The sequence below is a fragment of the Pangasianodon hypophthalmus genome, chromosome 24 (assembly GCF_027358585.1).
Source record: "Pangasianodon hypophthalmus isolate fPanHyp1 chromosome 24, fPanHyp1.pri, whole genome shotgun sequence".
In the NCBI taxonomy this organism is placed as follows: domain Eukaryota; kingdom Metazoa; phylum Chordata; class Actinopteri; order Siluriformes; family Pangasiidae; genus Pangasianodon; species Pangasianodon hypophthalmus.
This window is the reverse complement of record NC_069733.1, coordinates 6,541,108-6,563,067: the sequence shown is the minus strand read 5'-3', so window position 1 is coordinate 6,563,067 and position 21,960 is coordinate 6,541,108. Positions and strand designations below refer to the sequence as shown.

At 38.5% G+C, this 21,960-nt stretch overlaps 1 protein-coding gene across 2 annotated transcripts; it reads left to right on the top strand.

Annotated features, from left to right (window-relative positions):
• Window positions 1–10,868: 10,868 nt before the first annotated feature.
• krt1-c5 (keratin, type 1, gene c5) lies at window positions 10,869–15,243 on the top strand. 2 transcript variants are annotated; one of them, XM_026939987.3, is made up of 9 exons: window positions 10,869–11,006; window positions 11,272–11,703; window positions 11,838–11,920; window positions 12,025–12,181; window positions 13,450–13,614; window positions 13,723–13,848; window positions 14,345–14,562; window positions 14,676–14,701; window positions 14,824–15,243. In XM_026939987.3, exons 2-9 carry the CDS (start codon window positions 11,323–11,325, stop codon window positions 14,934–14,936), a joined length of 1,269 nt encoding a protein of 422 aa, XP_026795788.3. In that variant the 5' UTR covers window positions 10,869–11,006; window positions 11,272–11,322; the 3' UTR covers window positions 14,937–15,243. The 2 variants fall into 2 exon arrangements, with proteins under 2 accessions (XP_026795788.3, XP_026795787.3); XM_026939986.3 differs by having other exon boundaries at window positions 14,821–15,243.
• The last annotated feature ends 6,717 nt before the right edge of the window (window positions 15,244–21,960 follow it).

The following is a 21,960-nucleotide window of genomic DNA, read 5'->3' as shown; positions in this document are numbered from 1 at the left end:
AAAGAAAAAAAAAGTGCACCTACTGTTCATATCTGTTTTCACTGTATTCATCTACAACACATTATCTGTTTATCTGAATATTTATGTACAGTTACATCCCTAACTGGTACATTGTACATTGCAGAGTTAGGATTTTTTTTTACTGAAGGATTACTGAAACCTTCTCAAAGCACACACATCCTTTACTCATGAGCAGCTCCGTGTTTTGCAGGAATCTTACAAATATCAAGTTGCTGATATGATATTTGCTCTATTGGGTCATTTTCCCCTAATTAAATGCTATCCGTTGCTATTCTGATGCAGATACAGTCCACCTAAGACCATATCCCTGATGTCCAGGCTCTGCAAAGACATGACTGAACTGAACCATACACATAGAAATAAATTAATACCAACTTAATCATAACATGTATGCACATGTAAATGGGCCAGTCAAGGTAAGACTTTAAATGTCTAATGAAGTAGTTTTAAATTGCAAATCTGATTAATGTAACACTTTAATAGGCCAAGCCTATTAAGCAAGCATGCTGTAACGGACCAGACTTAGTCGAAGAGGATCCATGTGCAGAGGTTATTAAAACACAATCCTAGATCTTACAATGTTGTAATAGCAGTTTGGATCATACTTGCATAGGAATCACAATCATGAAATATTTCAGTCAGGATTTAGGTCTAATCACAGTAGAGACAGCACTGGTTAAAGTGGTAAATGACCTACTACTGACCTTTGATCAGGGAGTGTCTCTGTGCTTGTGTTTCTTGACCTTAGTGCAGCTTTTAATACCATATATCATAATATTCTTCTAGATAGACTAGAAAACGTTGTTGGATTTAGGAGAACAGCTCTTTCCTGGCTCAGGACTTATTTGTCTGATCTTTATAAATTTGTATATGTAAATGATGACTATGAATAGAAAAGTAAAGTTCGGTGTTCCACAAGGCTCTGTTCTAGGTCCACTGCTCTTTTGTCTATATATTCTACCTCTGGGTTTAATTATTTGTAAATATAGTTTTGGCTTCCACTACAATGCCAATGAATCCCAGCTATATGATTTAGCAAACCTAGATGTCAGACACTAGTTTAATAAGGCTGAGGAATATGTTAAAGACATTAGACACTGGATGTTGAGTAGCTTCCTCCTGCTTAATTCTGACAAGACAGAAATACTTCTACTAGGAACACAGTCAGGAAAGTAGAAGCTTTCTGATTGTGTAGCAACTCTGAAGCAATTATGTAGCAATAATCACTACTTGATGCAGAAAAGCTATTTCCTGCTTTTGTTACCTCTAGGTTGAATTATTGTAATGCCTTGCTGTCTGCATGTTCCAGCAGGTGCATAAACATTTGACTAAATACTCTTATGTGTGCAAACAAATCATACAGCAGCTTCTGACTTCTGGGGTGAAGGCAATAGAAAACAATATGTGTGGTCTGTGTGCTACAGAAACTCATACTGTATCTCCTCTTGATTCCCACCCAGTGCATTTAGTGTAATGCCACCAGTTCTTAGTTTTTTTGTTAGAAGAAAATAAAATAGTATTCTTCTAATAAAATAGTTTATTTTGAGATATGTTGTTGTGTATTTTGAACATGGAATGAACTGATGTGCCAAGTTGGAGAAAGAAGTGGAGAAAGAAGTATGTGGAGAAAGTATGAAGAGGTTTTTGTGTGTGAATTTGGTAGCGAATAATTTATGTTAGTATTTAAAAAAGCCTATACTACCCATTATTATCTAGTTCACAAATGATTTCCACACATGCCCTGATGCCTTACTGTGTCCTCAAGGTAAAACATGATTTCTGCATATAATTGGTAGTCTGCCAAACTGTTAGAAATTGTAACAAACTCCATATCTCAGCATGCCAAGCCAATAGCCTCTCCTGTCTCCTGGGTGTGGCAGTAAGCACACAGTACAAAGACCTGCTTCTTTCTCAATCAGTTAAAGATCCTATAAAACTCAAGTCCATTCTCAGTCTTCATGCTTGATTGTACCATCCCTGTGATCTTGTGCTGCTCATTCAAATTCCAAGTTGATATTTAGAATTTTTTGTTTATTTTCTGTTGGTATAATAAAGTTATCTTTGCCTGTTTCTCTGTCAGTTTTCTGAGTTAGTGTCAGTTAGTTATCGCTAGTCTCTCGACTGTGTGGTAGTATTTCTGTTTTCTTGGTTCACGTTTGAATGTCTGTGATTAGAATTATCATCCTACCTTTATATTATCGCTATTTTTATTATCATTTTTAAATAAAATCTTGCTCTAGTGTGTAACCCTGATCTAAGTCTTCTTTTGTTATATGAATATAAAAGAAATTACGATGTTACAACCTTTTGAGTTAGATAACTCTATTTTATTATTAACTCTATCTAATTTATTAGATAAAGCTAATAAATTAATTACAACTCTTTATCACACTCAGGTCTTGTGCATTGCACATGGAGAAAGTCAATTTAATCTATTTGCAGTGCATCAACAATATTAATGAAAAATGTGGGGAAAGAAGGTAAAAGTATCTGAATATGTTTGGATGCACTTTTATGTTGTAACCATTTGATCTTTAACTCATGAGCAGAAAATCATTAAGACATGGCCATGAGATTCTATGTTGTGCAACATTTTACTATTTTAAGGAAAGGTGAAAATGTCCTATTTCCATGAATTATGTATTTTAAGGGAATATCACCCATGCCTATTAGCTATAACATTATCAATAAATACTGATATCAGAAGGTGGCTACATTACGATATTAGGTTCAATATCTTTAAAATGTGTTCCTTGAGATACTAAGTTGTCCAAACAAGGTCTTCTGGTCAGGTCATGAATTTTACTATGTCTCCTGTTTCATACACATGGTGTCTCTTTCTGAAAAATTCCATCTGAAAAATTAGATGTTTCATTATTTTATCAGTTTAGATGTCATATAATGTGTCTTGAGGGCTAAGGTGTGTATGTAACAATTTTAACATGACACCACTCAAAGAACACAGCATGAGTGACTTACTTCCATTTCTAGTATTTTCCCCAATATGTCTTAAACCACATTTCTTTTGTCTTTAGGTAAGCAATATAGTTGGCTGCACATAACCACACCCACAACCACAGTGTGTGTGCAGGTCCAAGATGTACTTAACTTAATTTTTACTGGGTGTTGGACCTTCCTCCCAGTTTCGTTAATTATGTCCATAATAGAGTTTCTAACCACAAACTTAAAAATCATATATTTGAGCATTGCATTAAAGCACTCCTCTAATCCATCAATTTGGGGGAGGTAAACTCTGATTGAGATTGTTTTAATTCCAAGAAACTTACAGTCTCCATGGTATAAAGGATGTGCTCTTATCAATAAGGCTCTCTTATCTGCAGCACTACTGCCTTGGGATACCGTGTCCCATATTCATGAGAACTAAGACAAAGCAATACCCCCTACCCCCATGCTGACTGGTACAATGGTGCATTAGGGGTGGCTGATGGCGTCCAGTTATGGGATTATAATGAGCCACACTGAAAAGCATTTCCCTGTGGCTTTTTGGGACCATCAGTTGGGTTGCAGTTTTTTTGAGTGTTTAGACTCTCAGATAATGTACAGCTTGTCATTAATAATTGAAAAGAGAGAAAAGGTTAGCAAACCAACTTAAACATTTTGACAGTCAAGCAAAATATTGAGGGGTGCAAGAAGAAAGTGAGGGAATGCATCTGCCAAAGGTGGAGGTCCCATTGCCCAGCCCAGTAATGTAACATACCAGGATATCTATCTGGTGCCAAGGCTGCACACGCCGCACAGTGTCCTACTCTGCAGGGCAACCTAGTCCTAAGTCCACTGTTAACTAAACAAACCCTGGCCAAACCATTCCCAACATTATTGGGTGGGAAATGTGGGGACTAACTGCCACCTTTGTTTAATGTTTTTGGTCAATAAGATATCACACCAAAAGATATCTGTGCACACAGCCATGTATATACCACACCTTCATCTCCCAGCATCATTCCAGTTTATCTTCAATCAGGCTTTGGTGGATCAGGGTCTGTGTCCAGCCTAAATCTACCATGGAGACTTGATCCACCCCTCCACTTGGGGTCAGTTAGTAGGAATGGGGAGTGATTTGGGTTGGGCAGTGTGCAGCATATGTGGTCTCAGTACACCAAGGTTCCTTACAGGTCTCATATTCACTTCTCTTGTTGAGCAGCACTGCAGCGGCAAGGGTGTTGGTCAACAGAATGCCTTAGGTTGTGGCAGCTTCTTGTTGCTCAGTGCTGGGAAAAATAGATTTCTGAGGATGAGAGAACTATATGCAGGTTCCCTGGATCTGCAAATGCATACAGTATATGTGGACCTTGAGCAGCTCAATACCAATACTTAAACCAGAGTGTCGATTTGGTGACATTGGACCCTCTCCAAGGTACCACTCCAGCCCCAATCTCTAGCTGCTTTGGCATCAATTTGAATGGCCCTTCAACATCAATGGGTAAATTGCTGGCATTGCCCTTGGAATGGTAGTCAGACAATAGCACAAAACTTTGTTACAAAACAAATGACATTGCAGGTTTCTAGTTTGCTTGCTACATTCTGCTTGGCATTGGTTTTGTTCTGCTCATGGCCACATTCACATATGCTCAGCTCAATGCTCAGGGAAAAAGGAATAACAGATATACATGGGAAAACAGTTCTCAGGTGTGAAATGTTATTACCCTCTAGTTCTTCCCATAACGCCAGTGTAGACCCATGCTAAACCATGCCTGACCTGCTACAGTGAAACAAGAGAGACAAAAGTAGATAAAATGGTAGTTATCTTAGAAAACATTTTAAGACCAATACAAAATAATGCAAATCAGAATACACTGTACCATTTGTACATACAACTGCAATCACATTTAATGGCATTTCATATGACAACTTATTCTTACATCAACAGTTATTATCACTAATGTAACAGTTAAGTGGTGATAATTATACAATTATAGTAATGAAATAAATTGCACAATTATGGTGTTATAGGACAATTTAACTCTAACACATTTTTTTTTAAAATTTCCCATGTAGTCATGTTGCCTGCATTTTTCTTTCTGATTTCAGAGAAATAAAAGTACTAATTTTGCATCAATTATTCATTCATCTTCAGTAACCACTTTATTCGGGTCATGGGTTGTGGTGAATCTGGAGCCTATCCCAGGAACACTGGGCGCAAAGTGGGAACACACCCCAGCTGGGATTGCCAGTTCATTGAGGGCACCACGCACACACATTCACACCTAGGGGTAATTTAGAGTAGCCAATCCATGTACTGACATGTTAACATAGACATGGGGAGAATGTGAAACTCCACAGAGACAATACCCCGAGCTCAGGATCAAACCAGGGACCCAGGAGCTGTCCGGCGGCAATGCTGTGCCATGGTGCACCACCATGTGGCCATTTATGAATCAGATTATTTTATATAATGAGGTTAAAAAAAGGTTAGTTATTTCATCTTATAAAGATCACATTAAACAATGTGATCTTTATAAGATGAAATAACTAACCTTTTTATTGAAAAAAAAAACCCTTATTGGATTTTTTATGTTATATTATTTTATTTTTTGAAAAACAAGACTTGTCACTCCCCTTGTGAATTTCTACTGACATCTTTTACCATTAGTTTCTTGAAATTACACAAATATACAATTATTACACATAAAAACATTTATCCCTTAAAGTTTGGAGCCTACAGGCTTTTTTGACATATGATTAATGTGTATTTTTAAAAAAAAACACTGACAGGCTTATATGTTTGGAAGCATACTGAATTCGTAACCCCTTATTGGACCATGAGGCAGGTCTCAACACATCTACACAGGGCAACAAACAGTGTTATCCGTGTTGTCTGAATGATTGACGTGTTACGATGTTGTAAACAATTCTACCTGCCTGTACATATAATTGCTGTATACGAATAGACCATTTTGAGAGACTGCTAATGACTGAAAATTTCTTTGTGCAATTGAATCCTTGTGTTGTAAACATTTTTAAAACAATTCTTTGGTTCAGTTAGTTATATATAAATGAAAAGTGTGTTTATCTACTCCTTGTAGTATCCAGCTACTTCTGGCTGATTGAAAGGTTTTTATTTATCCATTAAATAATTTAATAGGTATTACACTATCAGTCTTTAACTAATGGTGTAAGTAAGTGGATCTCTGTGTTTCCAAGCAAGCAAAGTAACAGGAAAGCACACAACTAATTACATTTATTCTTTCACACTGATTTATTCATTCACTCCTATATACTTTGGTAATATAGTGTATATATATATATATATATATATATATATATATATATATATATATATATATATATATATATATATATATATATATACACACACACACACACACACACATATATATATATATATATATATATATATATATACATACATTTATTTAACATATTTCACACACAAGCAAATTCAAAGTGCTTTACAATTTGTTCATTATAATAATTTAAAGATAAAACAATTTAAATATAAAAGTTAATGTAAAATAGGCATAAAGTAGATCAAAGTGCAGTTTAAATGAGTAATAAATAAATAATAATATATTATTTAAGAAAGTTAAAAAAAAACAAGATAAATGATACAAAGGCAATGAAAAAAAAGTGCCACACTGTCCCTAAGCTTTATTTTAAATTGCTGTATTTATTCTCTCACAGCTCATCCTTTGGCAGACCTAACAGACAAATGTGTAAATTCAGACACAAGATTAATGCTGACAATAACAGGAACTCAGAAAGTCTTATTAAGCCCTCTTTGGGTTCTTAAGACCATATATACAGTATTTATATAACATATACTCAGACCATATATATACATAATATATACTCAGACTAGTGTATTGGTAACCAGTTGAACCTGCAGGGAAATATACACATTGTGACTTTTTGAGAAGCAGATTTATGATACACTTTTATTGTTTGTAGATTCTAAAATGTATGGTGTGTTATGTTATATTATTAGTATGATGTGTTACACTAAATCTCTCTAACCAGTTGGACTGTTGTTCCCCTACAGATGATGCTATGGCACAAGTATTGGATCATTCCTTACTTTCAACCAGGATTTAATTCCTCATTATTTTGCATTAGATAAAGTATCATAATACCATAAAATGGAATAATTCTCAACCTAACTTTTTTGTCAGCCTTTTTTCAGGGTCATTCATCATTGTCATGAATGGAGGCTGGAGACGGATGCAAGTGCAGTAAAAGTCTTTACTGAAGGCAGGCAGACAAATCCAGAAACAAAGAGCAAACACATAGGCAAAAACAGGGTCAGGCGATCAGCAAACAGGCATAACTAGGCATAGACGAGAATCACGAAACACGAGAACGAGAACAGGATCAAAACCAAGCAGCATGACCACTAAACAAAATGCTCAGTTTTGTGTCAAAACACTGATACAATACTTTGTGATATTACAGTGAAACATGAGGGTGTAAATAGACAAATTAATCAAGGGCAAATCAGGAACAGGTGATAATGATGACACCTTAGGAACACAACCAGTAACAAAACAATGGAGGAGACAAGACAGAAAACAAAAAAAAAAAACAAAAAAACAAAGCGTGTAAACAAAGCCACATGAACCCAGAAGTGCGATGTCACGCTACAGGTAGCCTGAGCAGGAAATCCCAGACAATCATTTTCAGCTCACTTGCTTGCAGTGACAGCTGGTCATGATAGGAGGTGTGAGGGCTGAAAGCTATCAACAGCTCGACAATAAAACTTTTAGAGTCAAGCAATGCATTGTATCATGAGGTTTCATCAATGGCATAATAAGAATGATGTGGGGCAAACATCAAAGACAGATATGCAACTGGATTCATGCCATGTTTCATCTGAATACCAAAAATAGAAGCCAGAAAAATTTTTGTTCAAACCATGAAAAACAAAACTTACAGTTCTTGATGTCTGTCCTTTGTACTTTGATTGGACATGTGTGCTTAGTACTAATAATCTGATGTGGAAACCTTATATTGATGTCTTTTTGATTTGGAAGCCTTGCTGGCACACCATGTACACCAGCCACCTCAGTGAGTAAAATAGATTAATCTATTTTACTTATCTAACTATTTTACTTATCTATTACTTATCTATTTTGCAGTGTTTATTCCCACCAGATTATATGAATCTCCTTGTTCACAGTACATTATATTTCAAGCTCCTTTATTGTCTTAGGTTTGTTCAAGTTGATTTGCCTCTTCAATTCAAACCACAGGATTTCAGTAGGGTTAAAATCTGAAAAGATGACTAATGCATCTTAGTTTTGGAACCATTCCTGTGTTGATTTGGATACATGTTTGTTGTTTATTATCTTCTTGAAAGATTGATCTATTTCCAGGTCTGAACCTCTGGAAAGAGGCAACCGGGTTTTGAGCTGATTTCAAACATCAGTACTCTACTGGTATATTTTTACAGTGGGTATCATGTCCTTTTCCTTGTATGAAGAGCCAATATTGTGCACAATATTTATACACATTTTTATACAAATATTGTGTTATTATCTGTTACCTGACACAATTCCAATTGAATTCTCATGAGACCTTCTCCTGGCAAATTCTTTCGATATTTTTGTTTCCTTCATGATACATACCTCATAAACACCGATCAGGTCCAATCATCACCGTCTGGTCTGATCCCACAGAAGAGCTACTGTAGCACAAATTGCAAAGGTTAATGCTGGCTATGATAGAAAGGTGTCAGAACACCAGTGTATCACAGCTTGCTAAGTATGAGGCTGCATAGCTGCAGACCGGTCAGAGTGCCCATACTGACCCCTGTCCACTGACGAAAGTGCCTACAATGGCCATGTGAGCATCAGAACTAGACTATGGAGCAATGGAAGAAGGTGGCCTGGTCTGACAAATCTCGTTTTCTTTTACATCCCAGCCGGGTGCATGTGCATCACTTACCTGGGGAAGAGATGGCACTAGGATGCACTATGGGAAGAAAGCATGCTGGTGGAGGCAGTGTGAAGCTCTGGGCAATGTTCTGCTGGGAAACCTTGGGTCCTGGCATTCATGTGGATGTTGACACGTACCACCTACCTAAACACTGTTGCAGACCAAGTACACCCCTTCATGGCAACAGTATTCCCTAATGGAAGTTGCCTCTTTCGGCAGGATAATGTGCCCTGCCACACTGCAAACATTGTTCAGGAATGGTTTGAGGAACATAACAAAGAATTCAAGGTGTTGACTTGGCCTCCAAATTCCCCAGTTTTGATCGAGCATCTGTGGGATGTGCTGGACAAACAAGTCCTATCCATGGAGGCCCCACCTCACAACTTACAGGACTTAAAGGATTTGCTGCTAACGTCTTAGTGCCAGATACCACAGCACACCTTCAGAGGTCTTGTGGAGTCCATGCCTTGATGGGTCAGAGCTGTTTTGGCAGCACAAGGAGGACCTGCACAATATTAAGCAGGTGGTTTTATTTTAAAGTTATGGCTATTGGTGTGTGTGTGTATATATATGTATATCAGAGAAGGAAGGAACATAAAGACTAAGCCATTTTTATTTAATTTTATTTTTAGGGGAGTCAGTAAATCTTGACAAATGTCAGAGAGCATTCTATCAGGGAAAAAAAATCATTGTGTGTAATATTTATTTCATACAATTAGTTTGCTCCATTTTTTTGATATGTGCCAATAATTCTGGCATGGAATTGATATAATCATTACTAATGAATGTTACCAGTTGAGTGTGCTATACTTTTTTTCACCCACATGATGGTGCTAACCCAATGTGCTGCAAATCTGCTGCTTACAGGGAGGAATGCAAGAAAGGAAAACAAGCCATTGTCACTACCTTCTGTCTTATACAAAAATATTTACAAAATAAAATCAGTTCCAGGCGCTTCACTCTATTTGATATTTGATATCTCTATTTGATATCATTCATTCAGCTTTAGCCTACTTATACATACTCTCCTGTCTGTGACTAAAGAGAAGTGTTACAGAGTCATATGCAGCATAATAGAGGATGGATTCAATTATCCAGACATCAATATGTTAGGTGGCCATTTTCTCAGGAGTTTTGCCTTTCTGTCCTTGGGGCATGCCTATTGTTCCAGCTTTGTCCTAGTTGGTGCCCCTTCCAGGGCCAACAGTTCTGTGGTTTCAGGTTCAAGTACGCTCTCTCAGTGGTGTCAATTTGTCTATAACTGGACTATTTCACCTAGGAGAACTAAGACGAAACTAACAGTGTGTTAAACAGGTTATGCAAGGCTGTCTAAATGGGGTTTCTGTAATTATAGTACATACGAAACTGACCAGACATTTAGTGTATGTAGACTCTGTAGTGATTACAGAGCAGAGATCTTTAGTTTCAGTTCTTTGGTGCCTTTGAGCAAAAACGAACAAATATCCATGATAGATATGTGTAGGTTGTTTGTATTATTTTATTTAGCATTGTGGCTTTTCAGATTTCAGAGAAGATTAAATGATCAATTTTGCTTGTGATTCCTTCTTAGTTCTTGAAGAACATAACAGAAACAGTTGTTCCTGTATGTTCACCAATTCTACATCAGTTGCTCCTTTCCAGTGCAGGTAATTTCATTCATGCATTCATTTAAGAGTTCTAGTCACTTAGTGATTTTCCTCTAATAAAACAAGCTTGCAGTTCATGTGCTTAAACTGTTTATTTGTTGTTGGAACATCTGTCATTGTTTTGGACTCAATTAGGGCATTGACAAGGGATGAACAATTGTTTTCTATAAATAATAAGATGTTTTGGAGTTTGCTCTAGTGTTCCAGTAACTGCAGTTAGACATTTTCCAAAAACTACAACTAGCATGCAAGCTGTGTTCTAATCTGATTGGCTAGCCACAGTGCATGCTAGCCAATCAGAATCCAGGAAGAGCTCTAGGACAAATGTCCTGCCTCACCTGAGCAACCAGAGTCATATAAACGACACCTGAACCAAGAGGATCTAAATCAAACACAGATTGTGTCCACAATTGGGAAAGCCTCGGTGTAAGTACAATACCTCATTCAATTTTCCTTTTTTTACAATTTGAACCCACTTTTATAGTTATAAACCTGCAATGTATAGTTCATTTATGTGAATTCTTATGTGTATGCAAAAGTGTTTACTTTTATCAAGGCAATACTAACAAAGGGTGCAGCATGCAAGCTATGGAGTAACTTGCATGGTGTATTTTAAAGATTTTTATTGCAGTATAGGTTTAATATGTGTCATGTATGTAGCTCCTAACTGTGCCATATTCATTTTTTCCAGTTACCTGACATACTGTGATACAGCCACCTTCTTTTGTCCATCACTGCCATCATGACCTCCAGCATCTCAGTGCATACATACTCTGCAGCCCGCCAGCCCTCTTTCTCAAGCTCTTCTTTGCGAGACGGAGGCATTCGGAGCCGCTCTAAAGCCCCTGTGCTCTCTTCAGCGAGCACACTCTCACTCTCCCGTTCCATGTCTGTGGGCAATGGCCTCAACAACCTGAGCAACCTATCTCTGAATGGGACCAGTGAGAAAGAGACGATGCAGGGTCTCAATGATCGACTGGCCAGCTATCTCAGCAAGGTGCGGACACTGGAGAAGTCCAATGCTGACCTGGAGCTGAAGATCAAGAAGCTCATGCTGGAGAGGATGCCTAAAGGTCATGACATAGAAGGCATGATCGCTCAAGCTCATGCTATTGGACAGGAGGTCTGGCCAGGTTTTCTTTTACTCCAAATTCCTGCTGTGTCTTTTAAAATGCATAGAGTAATGGTGGAGATTTATTAGTGTTTAGATTATGATCGTATATCAGTATGCACAAACGTTGCTTCTGTGCTGTTTAGGTAAGGAAAAAGACACTGGAGAATGCTCGCATTATGCTGGAAATTGACAACGCCAAGCTGGCTGCAGACGACTTCCGGATTAAGTAAGTTCTGCATAACTGAGTATAGAGACACTTAGGAAAAGTTCCTTATTAATGTTCATGTGCACGTGTGTAAAATTTGTTCTTCTGTATTTCCATTCATGTAGATGGGAGTCAGAGGCTGCTCTGTGTCAATCGGTGGAGAGGGACTGTGTTGCTCTGCGCAGGGCTAAACAAGAGCATGACCAGATCATCACAACGCTCCGAGGAGACCTGGAGAGTCTAAAAGAGGAGCTGTATTTCCTGAAGAAGAACCATGAAGAGGTGATTTTTCATATTATTAAATGATTGGATGGATGCTTACAATAATATTAGAAAATGAAAATGAGCCATAGTCATAAAAAGTCCACAAAGTTTACACACCTGCAGTGTGAAATAAACACAAGTCTATTATTTATTTTTGTATTAATTCCTAGATTGGTCAGTGTTATACCATTGTGAGTAGTTTGTGTGTAATGCATGTGCATGTGACAGCACGGGAGCTGTTGATGTCTATTGTAAATGGAAACACCCAATGTAACCATTGCTGCTAGAGTGACAAATACACACCCACATACACACACATATCCACAGTGAGATGAAACTCTGGACCTAAAGGGTGAGTGTGTTTAGACAGGTGGGTGTGGTGCCCTGCCAACTGCACACTTCATCCTGATTACAAACACGTAATATCAAAGGCAGCATTTAACACAACACATAATTATTTTTATTTTACACCATTATTTTATTTGTCTTGTATTTTAGTTTTTTTCTAGTCTATCTATCATTCCATCCATCCATTCTAATCTACTTTTTTCTCTATAGCACACCAGGAAGTTTGCTATTACAGTTATGGAATTATACAGTAATCAAGAAAAGTATTTTAAAAAATCAAAACTATTTAACCAGTATTCCTGATGAGGTTTTGCACCTTGGCATTTTCTCAACCAGCTTTATGAGGGAGCTTCTCTCATGAAGCTTTTCTTAAAGTTCCCAAATAGGTTGCTTCTCCTAAGTTCTAAATGAAGTTCTAAGTAAAAGCAACTGATTATAAAGACATTTTGATTCAGAAATAAATGTATCCAGTACCTAGGTATTAACTTCACTGTTTACCTTTGTATTAGAAACAAATTGAAATCCATAAGCTTTTATCAAAATATATTTAAGACTTGTGTTATAGTTTATCTATCTATCTACATTATCTACCTTTTCTCAGTTTACATTCTCACAGATATTAGGTAGTAAGTAGCTTGCAGGTATGTCTGTTGCAGGTTCTAGTAGTTAAAAACCACTCCCGTTCACATAATATTGACTGAGTACTATTGTTCTTAATCTTTAGTTTTGCACATTGATCTTGTCTGATATGGTTGTATGGTCTGTATGGTTGCGTTTTGTCTTGTATTTTGCACCTTGGTCCTAGAAGCACATAATCTTATTTCACTATATTGTGTATACGAATAGGGTGATAATAAAATTGGAGTTGACTAGTAAAGTACACCACTGTACAGAAGTAAAGACACTAAAATCCTCTTGACTTTCTGGACTCTGTGTAGGACGTGAGCACACTGAAGGCCCGTTTGGCCAACGAGCAGGTGAATGTGGAGGTGGACGCAGCACAGGGACCAGACTTAGGAGCTGTCATGGCTGAACTGAGGGCCCAGTATGAGGGCATTGCTAGCAAAAACAAGGAGGATGCTGAAATGTGGTACCTAAAGAAGGTTAGTAGGAATGAATAAACATTATTTTGGTCATCTAAACCTAAAGGTTACAGACATAAACCTCTCCTTCTTTCATGTTATTCAATCACAGTTTTGTTTGTATTTCAGCTGGAGACAGTGCAGTCGGAGGTGAAGGAGAGTAATGAAGCTCTAAGATGTGCTCAGAATGAGCTCAATGAGAGACGCCGCTTCCTGCAGGGGCTTGAGGTGGAGCTGGACAGCCTGCGCAAACAGGTGATTACCTCTACTGTAGAAACAGAACTGGTGATACATAAAAATCTAGGTCCAAAAAATGTTGCAGCTCTGGGCATTTGACTCACAAAATATCCAACTGTTATCTGAGTCCTTTTTTTCAGGGTTGTCAATCAGTCACACAATATGTCAAGACTATGTCTACACTTTATTTAGGGGCTCAGGAAGCAAGAGACTACTGCATCTGCTGTTTGCCTTGATGTGTACACAGAATGTAATTAACTGTGTTTACCACCACATGATGTATTACTAAACAAAGAATGATAGTGAATGATACTCACAGGTACTGACAGCTCATCTGATAGAAAAGCCTGATGGTTTGGTCATGTAGTGTATTATTCTTTGTCCATTTCCTTTAGTTAAATGAAACTTCAACTTCATTTTATGGAAGTAGCTTAAGCTTTAATAACTCCCATCACCATATTCATTTAATATCACACCTCCATTTAAATATGTCATATCTTACGGTCCTTTACAGGTTAGCGTTCTGGAGGGGAACCTTGGAGAGACAAGTCATAAATACACCCTCGAGATGGAGCACATGCAGGGAACACTGACGCAACTAGAGGAGGAACTCTCACAACTACGTCTCGACATGCAGCGCACCAAAACCGACTATGAACAGCTACTGCGGGTCAAGCAGAACCTGGAGCTGGAGATCGCCACCTACAGGAGACTGCTGGAGGGAGAGGAGGTGTAAGTACAGAAAAACAGATATTATTAGATTAATCTGAGGACAAATGGAGGTTACGCCAGGAGATGTTGGCAGCTGGAAAGGACTCACATTTGTTTTTGTGCATGTGTTTTAGGGTAAAAGAGACTCCAGCACCTAAAAGTAAGTCATCAAGCATTGGCATTTCTTAGAACACTGCAAAGAATTTAAATCAAGTTAGCTTTATTCATGTTCTTATGCCAGATTACATAAATAACACCAGCTTTTCTGTTCTTTTGAAGAAGAACCTGAGGTAAAGACACGCAAGATTGTAAAGGTAGTCACCCAGACTATGGTCAATGGCAAAGTGGTGGATGAATCAAGTGAGGTGGAGCAGTTCGAGGAGCGCAAGAAGTGAATCCTGCTTCTGCAGGGTTCACCATCATTACTGCTCCATCGTAATAGTGAGTCATCCCCCAAACACATTTGCATGGCAAAAAACACTGCATGGGAAAAAAAAATACTTGGCATATTAATCATTCCTAGCAAATGTTTCTGAAGATGATTTTAACATTTGAATTGGTAACACTATCTCTGGTCTTCTAAACACATGAGCTGAAGTGTGAAGTACAGTGGAACAGTGGATATTCGAGATACTGTGGCTAAATGTGGTCCAGGCTGATATCTGTGTAGTAAATAAAGTAAATAAATAAATACATGTGGAATTGTTGTCGTGTGTCCTTTGTCTCATTTTAAATATGAACTTTCCTGAAGAGTGAGATTTTTGTCTTGTCTGCAAAAATATAACCCATGGCAAGAGATATATTAAAAGTATCAGTTATGTTTTACAGTTTTAGTTACAATATATAGCCAAAAGTATGTGGATGCCTGACCATCACACCCATATGTGGTTCTTCCACAAACTTTTGCCACAAAGTAGGAAGCACATGGCTGTGTTAGTGTATGGTGTAGCATTACAATTTCCCTTCCTCAGAACTAAGAGGCCCAAACCTGTTCCAGCATGACAATGTCCCTGTGCACAAAGCGAGGTCCCTGAAGACATGATTTGCCAAGATTGGGGTGGAAGAATTCAAGTGGCCTGCACAAAGCCCTGAACTCAACTCACTGAACACCTTTGGGATGAACTGGAATACGACTGCACCCCAGACCTCCTCACCCAACATCAGTGCCTGACCTCACTAATGATCTTATGTCTGATTGAGCACAAATCCCCAAGCAACACTGCCAAATCTAGAGGAAGAAGAGTGGATGCTGTTATAGCAGCAAAGGGGAGGCCAACTTTGGAATGGGATGTTCAACAAGCACATATGAGTTTCAGCTGTCCTCATACTTTTAGCGATGTAAGTGTGCTTTTAATCTTTTCACAGATTCAATCCAAAATACAGTGAGTCAAACAAACAGCAGAAAGGCACAGGATTAAGTTTTCAGGATAAAACAATTAGATGACCTGTGCCATGTGGTTTTAAATTGCACTACTGTGTTGTGTTAGATTGAAAAACAGGCCCAGAAACCAGTCTGGTAAGAGACGGTAATGTATAGAAGTACCAGCAGAGAGATAACAAACCCCGGCAGCTCTGTGGGACCTCAGGGGAAGAACCAGCCTCACCACAAAAACAGAGTGGTTTCAAATGTCATTTCTTTGTTATGGTTTGTGTGTGAAATGCTCTCCCTTTCCTATTTCTGCAAAAGCTGTACTGCAAAAGCTTTTTACCTTACTATACAATAGTAATTTTTCTAATTTAGACTTCTACTGCTAGCTCTGATTCTTATTCCCAGCCTTCCCTGAAGAGGAAATAAAATAAAGGGAGATGTTAATGGCATGAATATTCCTGTGTGTTTCTGGGTCACCATGTTATTATGATTAAGATCATGTATCACACAGGGACCAGTACTTGACTGATTGTGTGTTAACAAAAGATCAGTTCTTTAAATCCTGCTAAGAGCCAGTAAGAGTAGTTTTTCCTCTTTTTTAGCTTCAGCACAGTGTATCAACATATAAGTGCTCCAAATATAAGCACGATAAGTGGTTACAGTATATAGAGAAAATTATATTTCGCTTGTGTATTATCTTGGCAAACTATTTTATGCTGAGATACAGTGGTTTGTCAATGCTTTAGAATTCTCTACATTCTTGCAGAACTTTGGCAAAATGTGACTATATGATCAGATATTTACCTATTCATCATAAATTAGAGAGGTCAGAGGAAAATATCCAGATTGGTTTGAGCTGCCAGAAAGTCTATAGTAACTCAAATAATCACTCTTTACAACCGTGGTGAGCAGAAAAGCATCTCAGCATGCACAAAATATTAAAGCTTGAGGTGGATGGGCTACAACAGCAGAAGTCCACATTGGGTTCCACTCCTGGCATCCAAGAACAGGAATCTGACTCTATAATGGGCACAGACTCACCCAAACTGGACAGTTGAAGATTAGAAAAAAATCACCTGGTCATTTTCCAGTCTTCAGCTTCAAGAGGTTCACAAACAATGTTGCATCAGTTTATGCATTGCGTACACCTGAATAACACTGAATAGTCTTGAGTATCCGAGTGAAGATGTTAAAACCAAAAAGTGAGCTAACTTAATTAGAAGTAATCAACAGCCTACTTCTGAGAGAGCCTCATAATTTACAAATTCAGTTGCTGAAATAACGCATTTCTGTTGAAGTGTCGCAGCTGGGTTTGGAGTGATGAATATGACGAATGCACATGAAGCAATTTCTGTCAGTCAATCTCAGTCTAATAGAAACTGATGGAGCAATATGCATGGTTAGCTGTACTGGATGCTACATTAGCTTTTCATAGTGTTACAATTGTACATGTGGTGAAACACAGCACTGCAAAATTTAGACAACCTTCAAGTTCAGAGCCAGGCAAAAAAAGGCCTACAATATTCATAAAGTTTTATTCTTTTATTTGTGTTTATTTATTTCATTTTATTTATTATTCTTATTCATATTCAGCAGGGCAACAAGTGAAGTTGGAAGATTCATGAACTTATAAATAGTTAACTTAGTAACTTAGTAACAATAAATAGATTGATATCATTTCAGTCATTATACTGTAAGGTGGTTTACAGGTGTGACATTCCACCACTGGAGAACCATTAAGGCATCAATGGTCTTCAAAAATGGGCTTGTCATTTTAGAGTTTTCTATTATGTGGCCAAAGAAAGGAGATGTTAAACCTTTATTTTCCCAAACTGGACTTGCCCAGCTCACACTGAAAAGGTATTTTATTTGTGCAATGTTTTATGTTGTGTGCTCTACTTGGTGCCATCGTCTTACCGGTATTAAGGGAACCCAGTGAGTTTCATTTAATTTGTTGTTTTAATTAAATTGATTATTACTGAGAGAGCAAAAGACCCATGTACATAAAATTCACATAAAGTTCTGATTTATTTTCTGTTTTTTTGTTTTGTTTATTTATTGATTGATTTGTTTGTTTGTTTGTTTAATGTTTTTTATTAAATCCTAGCTGTTTTCTGACATTTTGTATGTAATAATCCAATTAATCAAACTGGCATGGTGTTAAAAATAGACTGAATATGTTTGAGTGAAAGTGTTGTAGATTATTTTCATTAAAATTGTTAAGTGACAGGGTTGAAAGTAAGGTAAGAGGGAAGACTATATACATGATTTTGTTTGTCATCTTTACAATTTAGCCCTAACAATTATGATATACTGTAAATGTAACAAATCAATGCCAAGCACAATGACTTGCATTCAGTTTCTTTAGTAATATTAACTGTTCCTCTGTAATAATGGCAGGAATTATCCTCAAATACCTAAAAACATAACAGATTTGGCAATGTTAGGAGGGAAATCTAGCAAAGCCCAATAAAACTATAAAATGATGCAACAGAATCAAAAAGACAGTTTAGGTCCAACTCTCATGATGTTCCCAGCAGCTGCTACCTTTAATTTTCACAGATGGGAAATGACTGTACAATTACATCATTACTGTTATTATACATTAATATGAATTTGAATTATCAGTAATTTTATACTTATGACTTTCAACTTTTATTCACTACATTTCCTACATTTCTAATTTGACAATGCTGTGTAAAATTACAGAAAGCAAAGCTGGATGATGCCATGAAGTTATTATCACTTCTAAGGAACTATCACACTTATAAGTATTTAGTGATGCAGTGTAAATCCTAGATTTCAAAAATGTATAGATTTTTTTTGTCTTTTGAGCCTCTTGTTAAGCATGAAACTAGAAATGCAGTTAGATATATATATATTTTACCATGCTTTTGGTTCTGTGGACTTAGTACATCTAATAGTTTTACGTATATACACCAAAACATCGAAACCTGGCATTAAATTTATATTTATGGTTTATATTGAGCAAGTGTATTTTAGTCTTTTAGTCAAGTCTATTTTTGTATTAGGCAAATAGATAAAACAAACAATTTCTAATTCTAAAATAATTACTAATAATGCATATACATATACATATATGTACTGTATATAAAACCCATCACTTATTTTACATAGGGTTATTTCTGATTTTGCCATGTTTTTTTAACTTTGTGTTTAAATTTATAAATGTATTATTTTCACATTTCATTTAATGCTTTTGTCTCAACTGATTCTTTCTTTTTCTTTAATCTGTTATTACGCTATAAAACGTAAACTGTTTGTTTGTTCATACAGTATGTTTTTCTACACAATTTGCTTATACTGCTAATATCTGAGATGGCAATATGGTATTTGATGGTATTTGACAAATCTGTTTAGCATTTTTTATCAGCAGTAACTATTTTAGCTGATCTGCTCCTCACCACATCATTGGTCTTCGTGTGGTTCACTCAAGACTCCAGTTCCCCAGTGTTTTCCTGCTGACTGTCCCTGCGCTGCTGCTGCTGTGTCCTGGCCGTGTCACTCCCTGATCTCCCCGAGCAGCTAAATTTTTTTTTATGTCACAGGCTTTGCCAGCTATGACACTCTCAGGACAGCTGGTGGTAAACAATGATGATAACTGATTTAATCCCTAATAATTTGTACAGTTCGCAAAAAGAGTGTGAGATAAAAGTTGTGCTCTGGTCAGTCAGGATCTCTTTTGGGATCCTGATTTGGGAGATAACTCGGAAGAGTGCCTCCGCAACACTTCGTGCTGAGATGTTGTGAAGAGCCATGGCTTCCGGGTAGCCCGTTGCGTAGTCCACTAAAACTAGCACAAAGCATTGCCCTTGTGCAGTTTGTTCTAATGGCCGATAAGATCCATGCCAATTCTTTAGAAGGGGACCTTCATGAAATGGGGTGCAATGGCACTTTTGGGGTGGCCAGCAGATTCACCAGCTGACATTTGTGACATGCTGCACACCATGGCAACTTTGCCGTGAATGCCTGGCCAACAGAATGAGATAGTTTAGTGTTTTATCCTGCCCCAAATGACCAGCTATGGGATTATGATGTGCCGCATGGAATTTCCCTATGGCTGTTCATTACCAACAATTGGGTTGTCTCTTCCTTGTGTTGAGTGTCATGCGTCACTTAATATAACCCTTAATAACTGAAACGTATGGGCAAGATAGCACAACATTTGGCTGAGTTTGCTGACCCTCAAACACTCTCACTTAGTCAAAGGTGTGCCTCAAGGTCTTGTCACATGACTGCTCCAAGGGGGAAATATCCAGTTGAAATCCCCGCAAAGGATGGAGGAGCAGAGCCCTCCCCACCCTGAGTGTCCCCCGATGCTGAGCTGACGTTGGTGGCCCTGGCACCATCTCCCCAGCCAACACTGCACACATTCCACCCCATGCTTTACTACTTTAGGACCGATCCACAAACATTTCTCGTACTAATGCCCAAAACCCTGGCTCAATTTGTCCCAAGAATTAGTGGATGAGTGAGGCGAGGACTAACCGCAACCTCTACTTTTTTCTTTTGCCCATGGAATTTAATCATGGCACCAGTGGATACTTGTGAACATCCCAATGCATGCACCTCACCTTCACCAATTGTGCATTTCCCAATGCCCCGTATTGAATCACATGTGTACTTCTTTGTATACTCACTGACGTGGTACATTCCTGCTCGATAGGAGGAGGCCTGTGGCACGTAGGGGAGCCGAATCAGTGTTCCCACTTCCATGAGGGAATGCTGTCCTGGAAATGCCTGGCTTCCCCGCCATACCAGCAAATCTGCCTGGGCTTTGCCCCTGTCTTGGAGGGTGTGGAAGTTTCTACCTGTGTGGAGAGAGAGGGAGTTGGGGGGGGGGGGGGACATCAGAGAAGAAGGAAAAGGAGGGGAGAAAAAGCAGGGCAGAAACCAGGTTCAGGGGTACGGTTTCGGTGTCCTGGTACATAGGTCAGAGGGAGCTGGAACTGGAGGGGAGGAGAGAATCAGGAGGGGGAGAGACAAGAAAAGGAAAGAAAAAGGAGAGAAAAAAGGAGAGCCACCTGCCACCACAGACACCACCAGGTGATCCACCGCTAGCTGGATGGCTTTGTCCAGGGACAGTGGTCAGTAGCCCTGGATCCACTCCGGTGTTCCTGCCGGGAGCCGTGCGATGACCTGCTCCTGCACCACCAGATCAAGAATTCCCTCAGCATCCTGCTCCTCAGCCAGCATCCATTGCTGACAGGAGTCCTTGAGCTGCTGCGCAAAGACAAACAGGCAGTCGAACTCCGGGAGCTCCAGGACCCGGAAGCATTGTCGATGTTCCACTGGGGTCTGGCAGACCTGTTGCAGCACCTTCTTCTTCAAACTCTGGTATGCCAGCTGCACACGTGACAGCAGTTGGGACAGTAACTTCCCCCGACAGCAAGGGGAGGAAGCGCAGGGCCTACTCTTCCTCTGTCCATCCCCATGCAGCTGCCGAGCATTCAAGCTGCCATGCATTCAAAAGCTAGTTCACGCTCTGCAGGTGTGTGTGTGTCACAGGCTCCGCCAGCTACACCACTCTCTCTCTGGTATGAAAAGCGTATTGTGGTGATATTGCTAAACACTGCAATTGTAATGTGTTTTCCATTCAAAAACCCTATAAGGCTCTTAGCTTGGTATTGTAGTTTGTCACTTGAAGCAATGGTAGAGTATGTGTTTGATTGTAAATTTTGGTTATGGAAATCAAGTAAACAATACTGACTGTTTTGGGGAAGTAAACAATCTGATATGCTGATAGCTATTTCATTCATTCATCTTCAATAACCACTTTATCCCAGTCAGGGTTGTGGAGGATCAAGAGCCAATCCCGATAACAATGGGCATAAGACGGGACATTTCACCCTTGATGCTGGCAATTTAACATAGCCAATCTGCTTACCTGCATGTTTTTGGACAGTGTGAGGAAACCAGAGTACAGGGAGGAAACATGGGGAGAACATTGAAAACTCCACACAGATAGTAACCTGATCTCAGGATTGAACTCAGGAACCTGGAGCTATGCAAGAGAGCAGTGATACCTG

Bases quoted from the DNA above. Each gene is read 5' to 3' on its own strand.
- krt1-c5 (XM_026939986.3), top strand. From the start codon at position 11,323: ATGACCTCCAGCATCTCAGTGCATACATACTCTGCAGCCCGCCAGCCC. The intron at 12,182-13,449 runs GTGATTTTTCAT...GACTCTGTGTAG, and splicing joins TGAAGAAGAACCATGAAGAG to GACGTGAGCACACTGAAGGC. The intron at 13,615-13,722 runs GTTAGTAGGAAT...TTTGTATTTCAG, and splicing joins AAATGTGGTACCTAAAGAAG to CTGGAGACAGTGCAGTCGGA.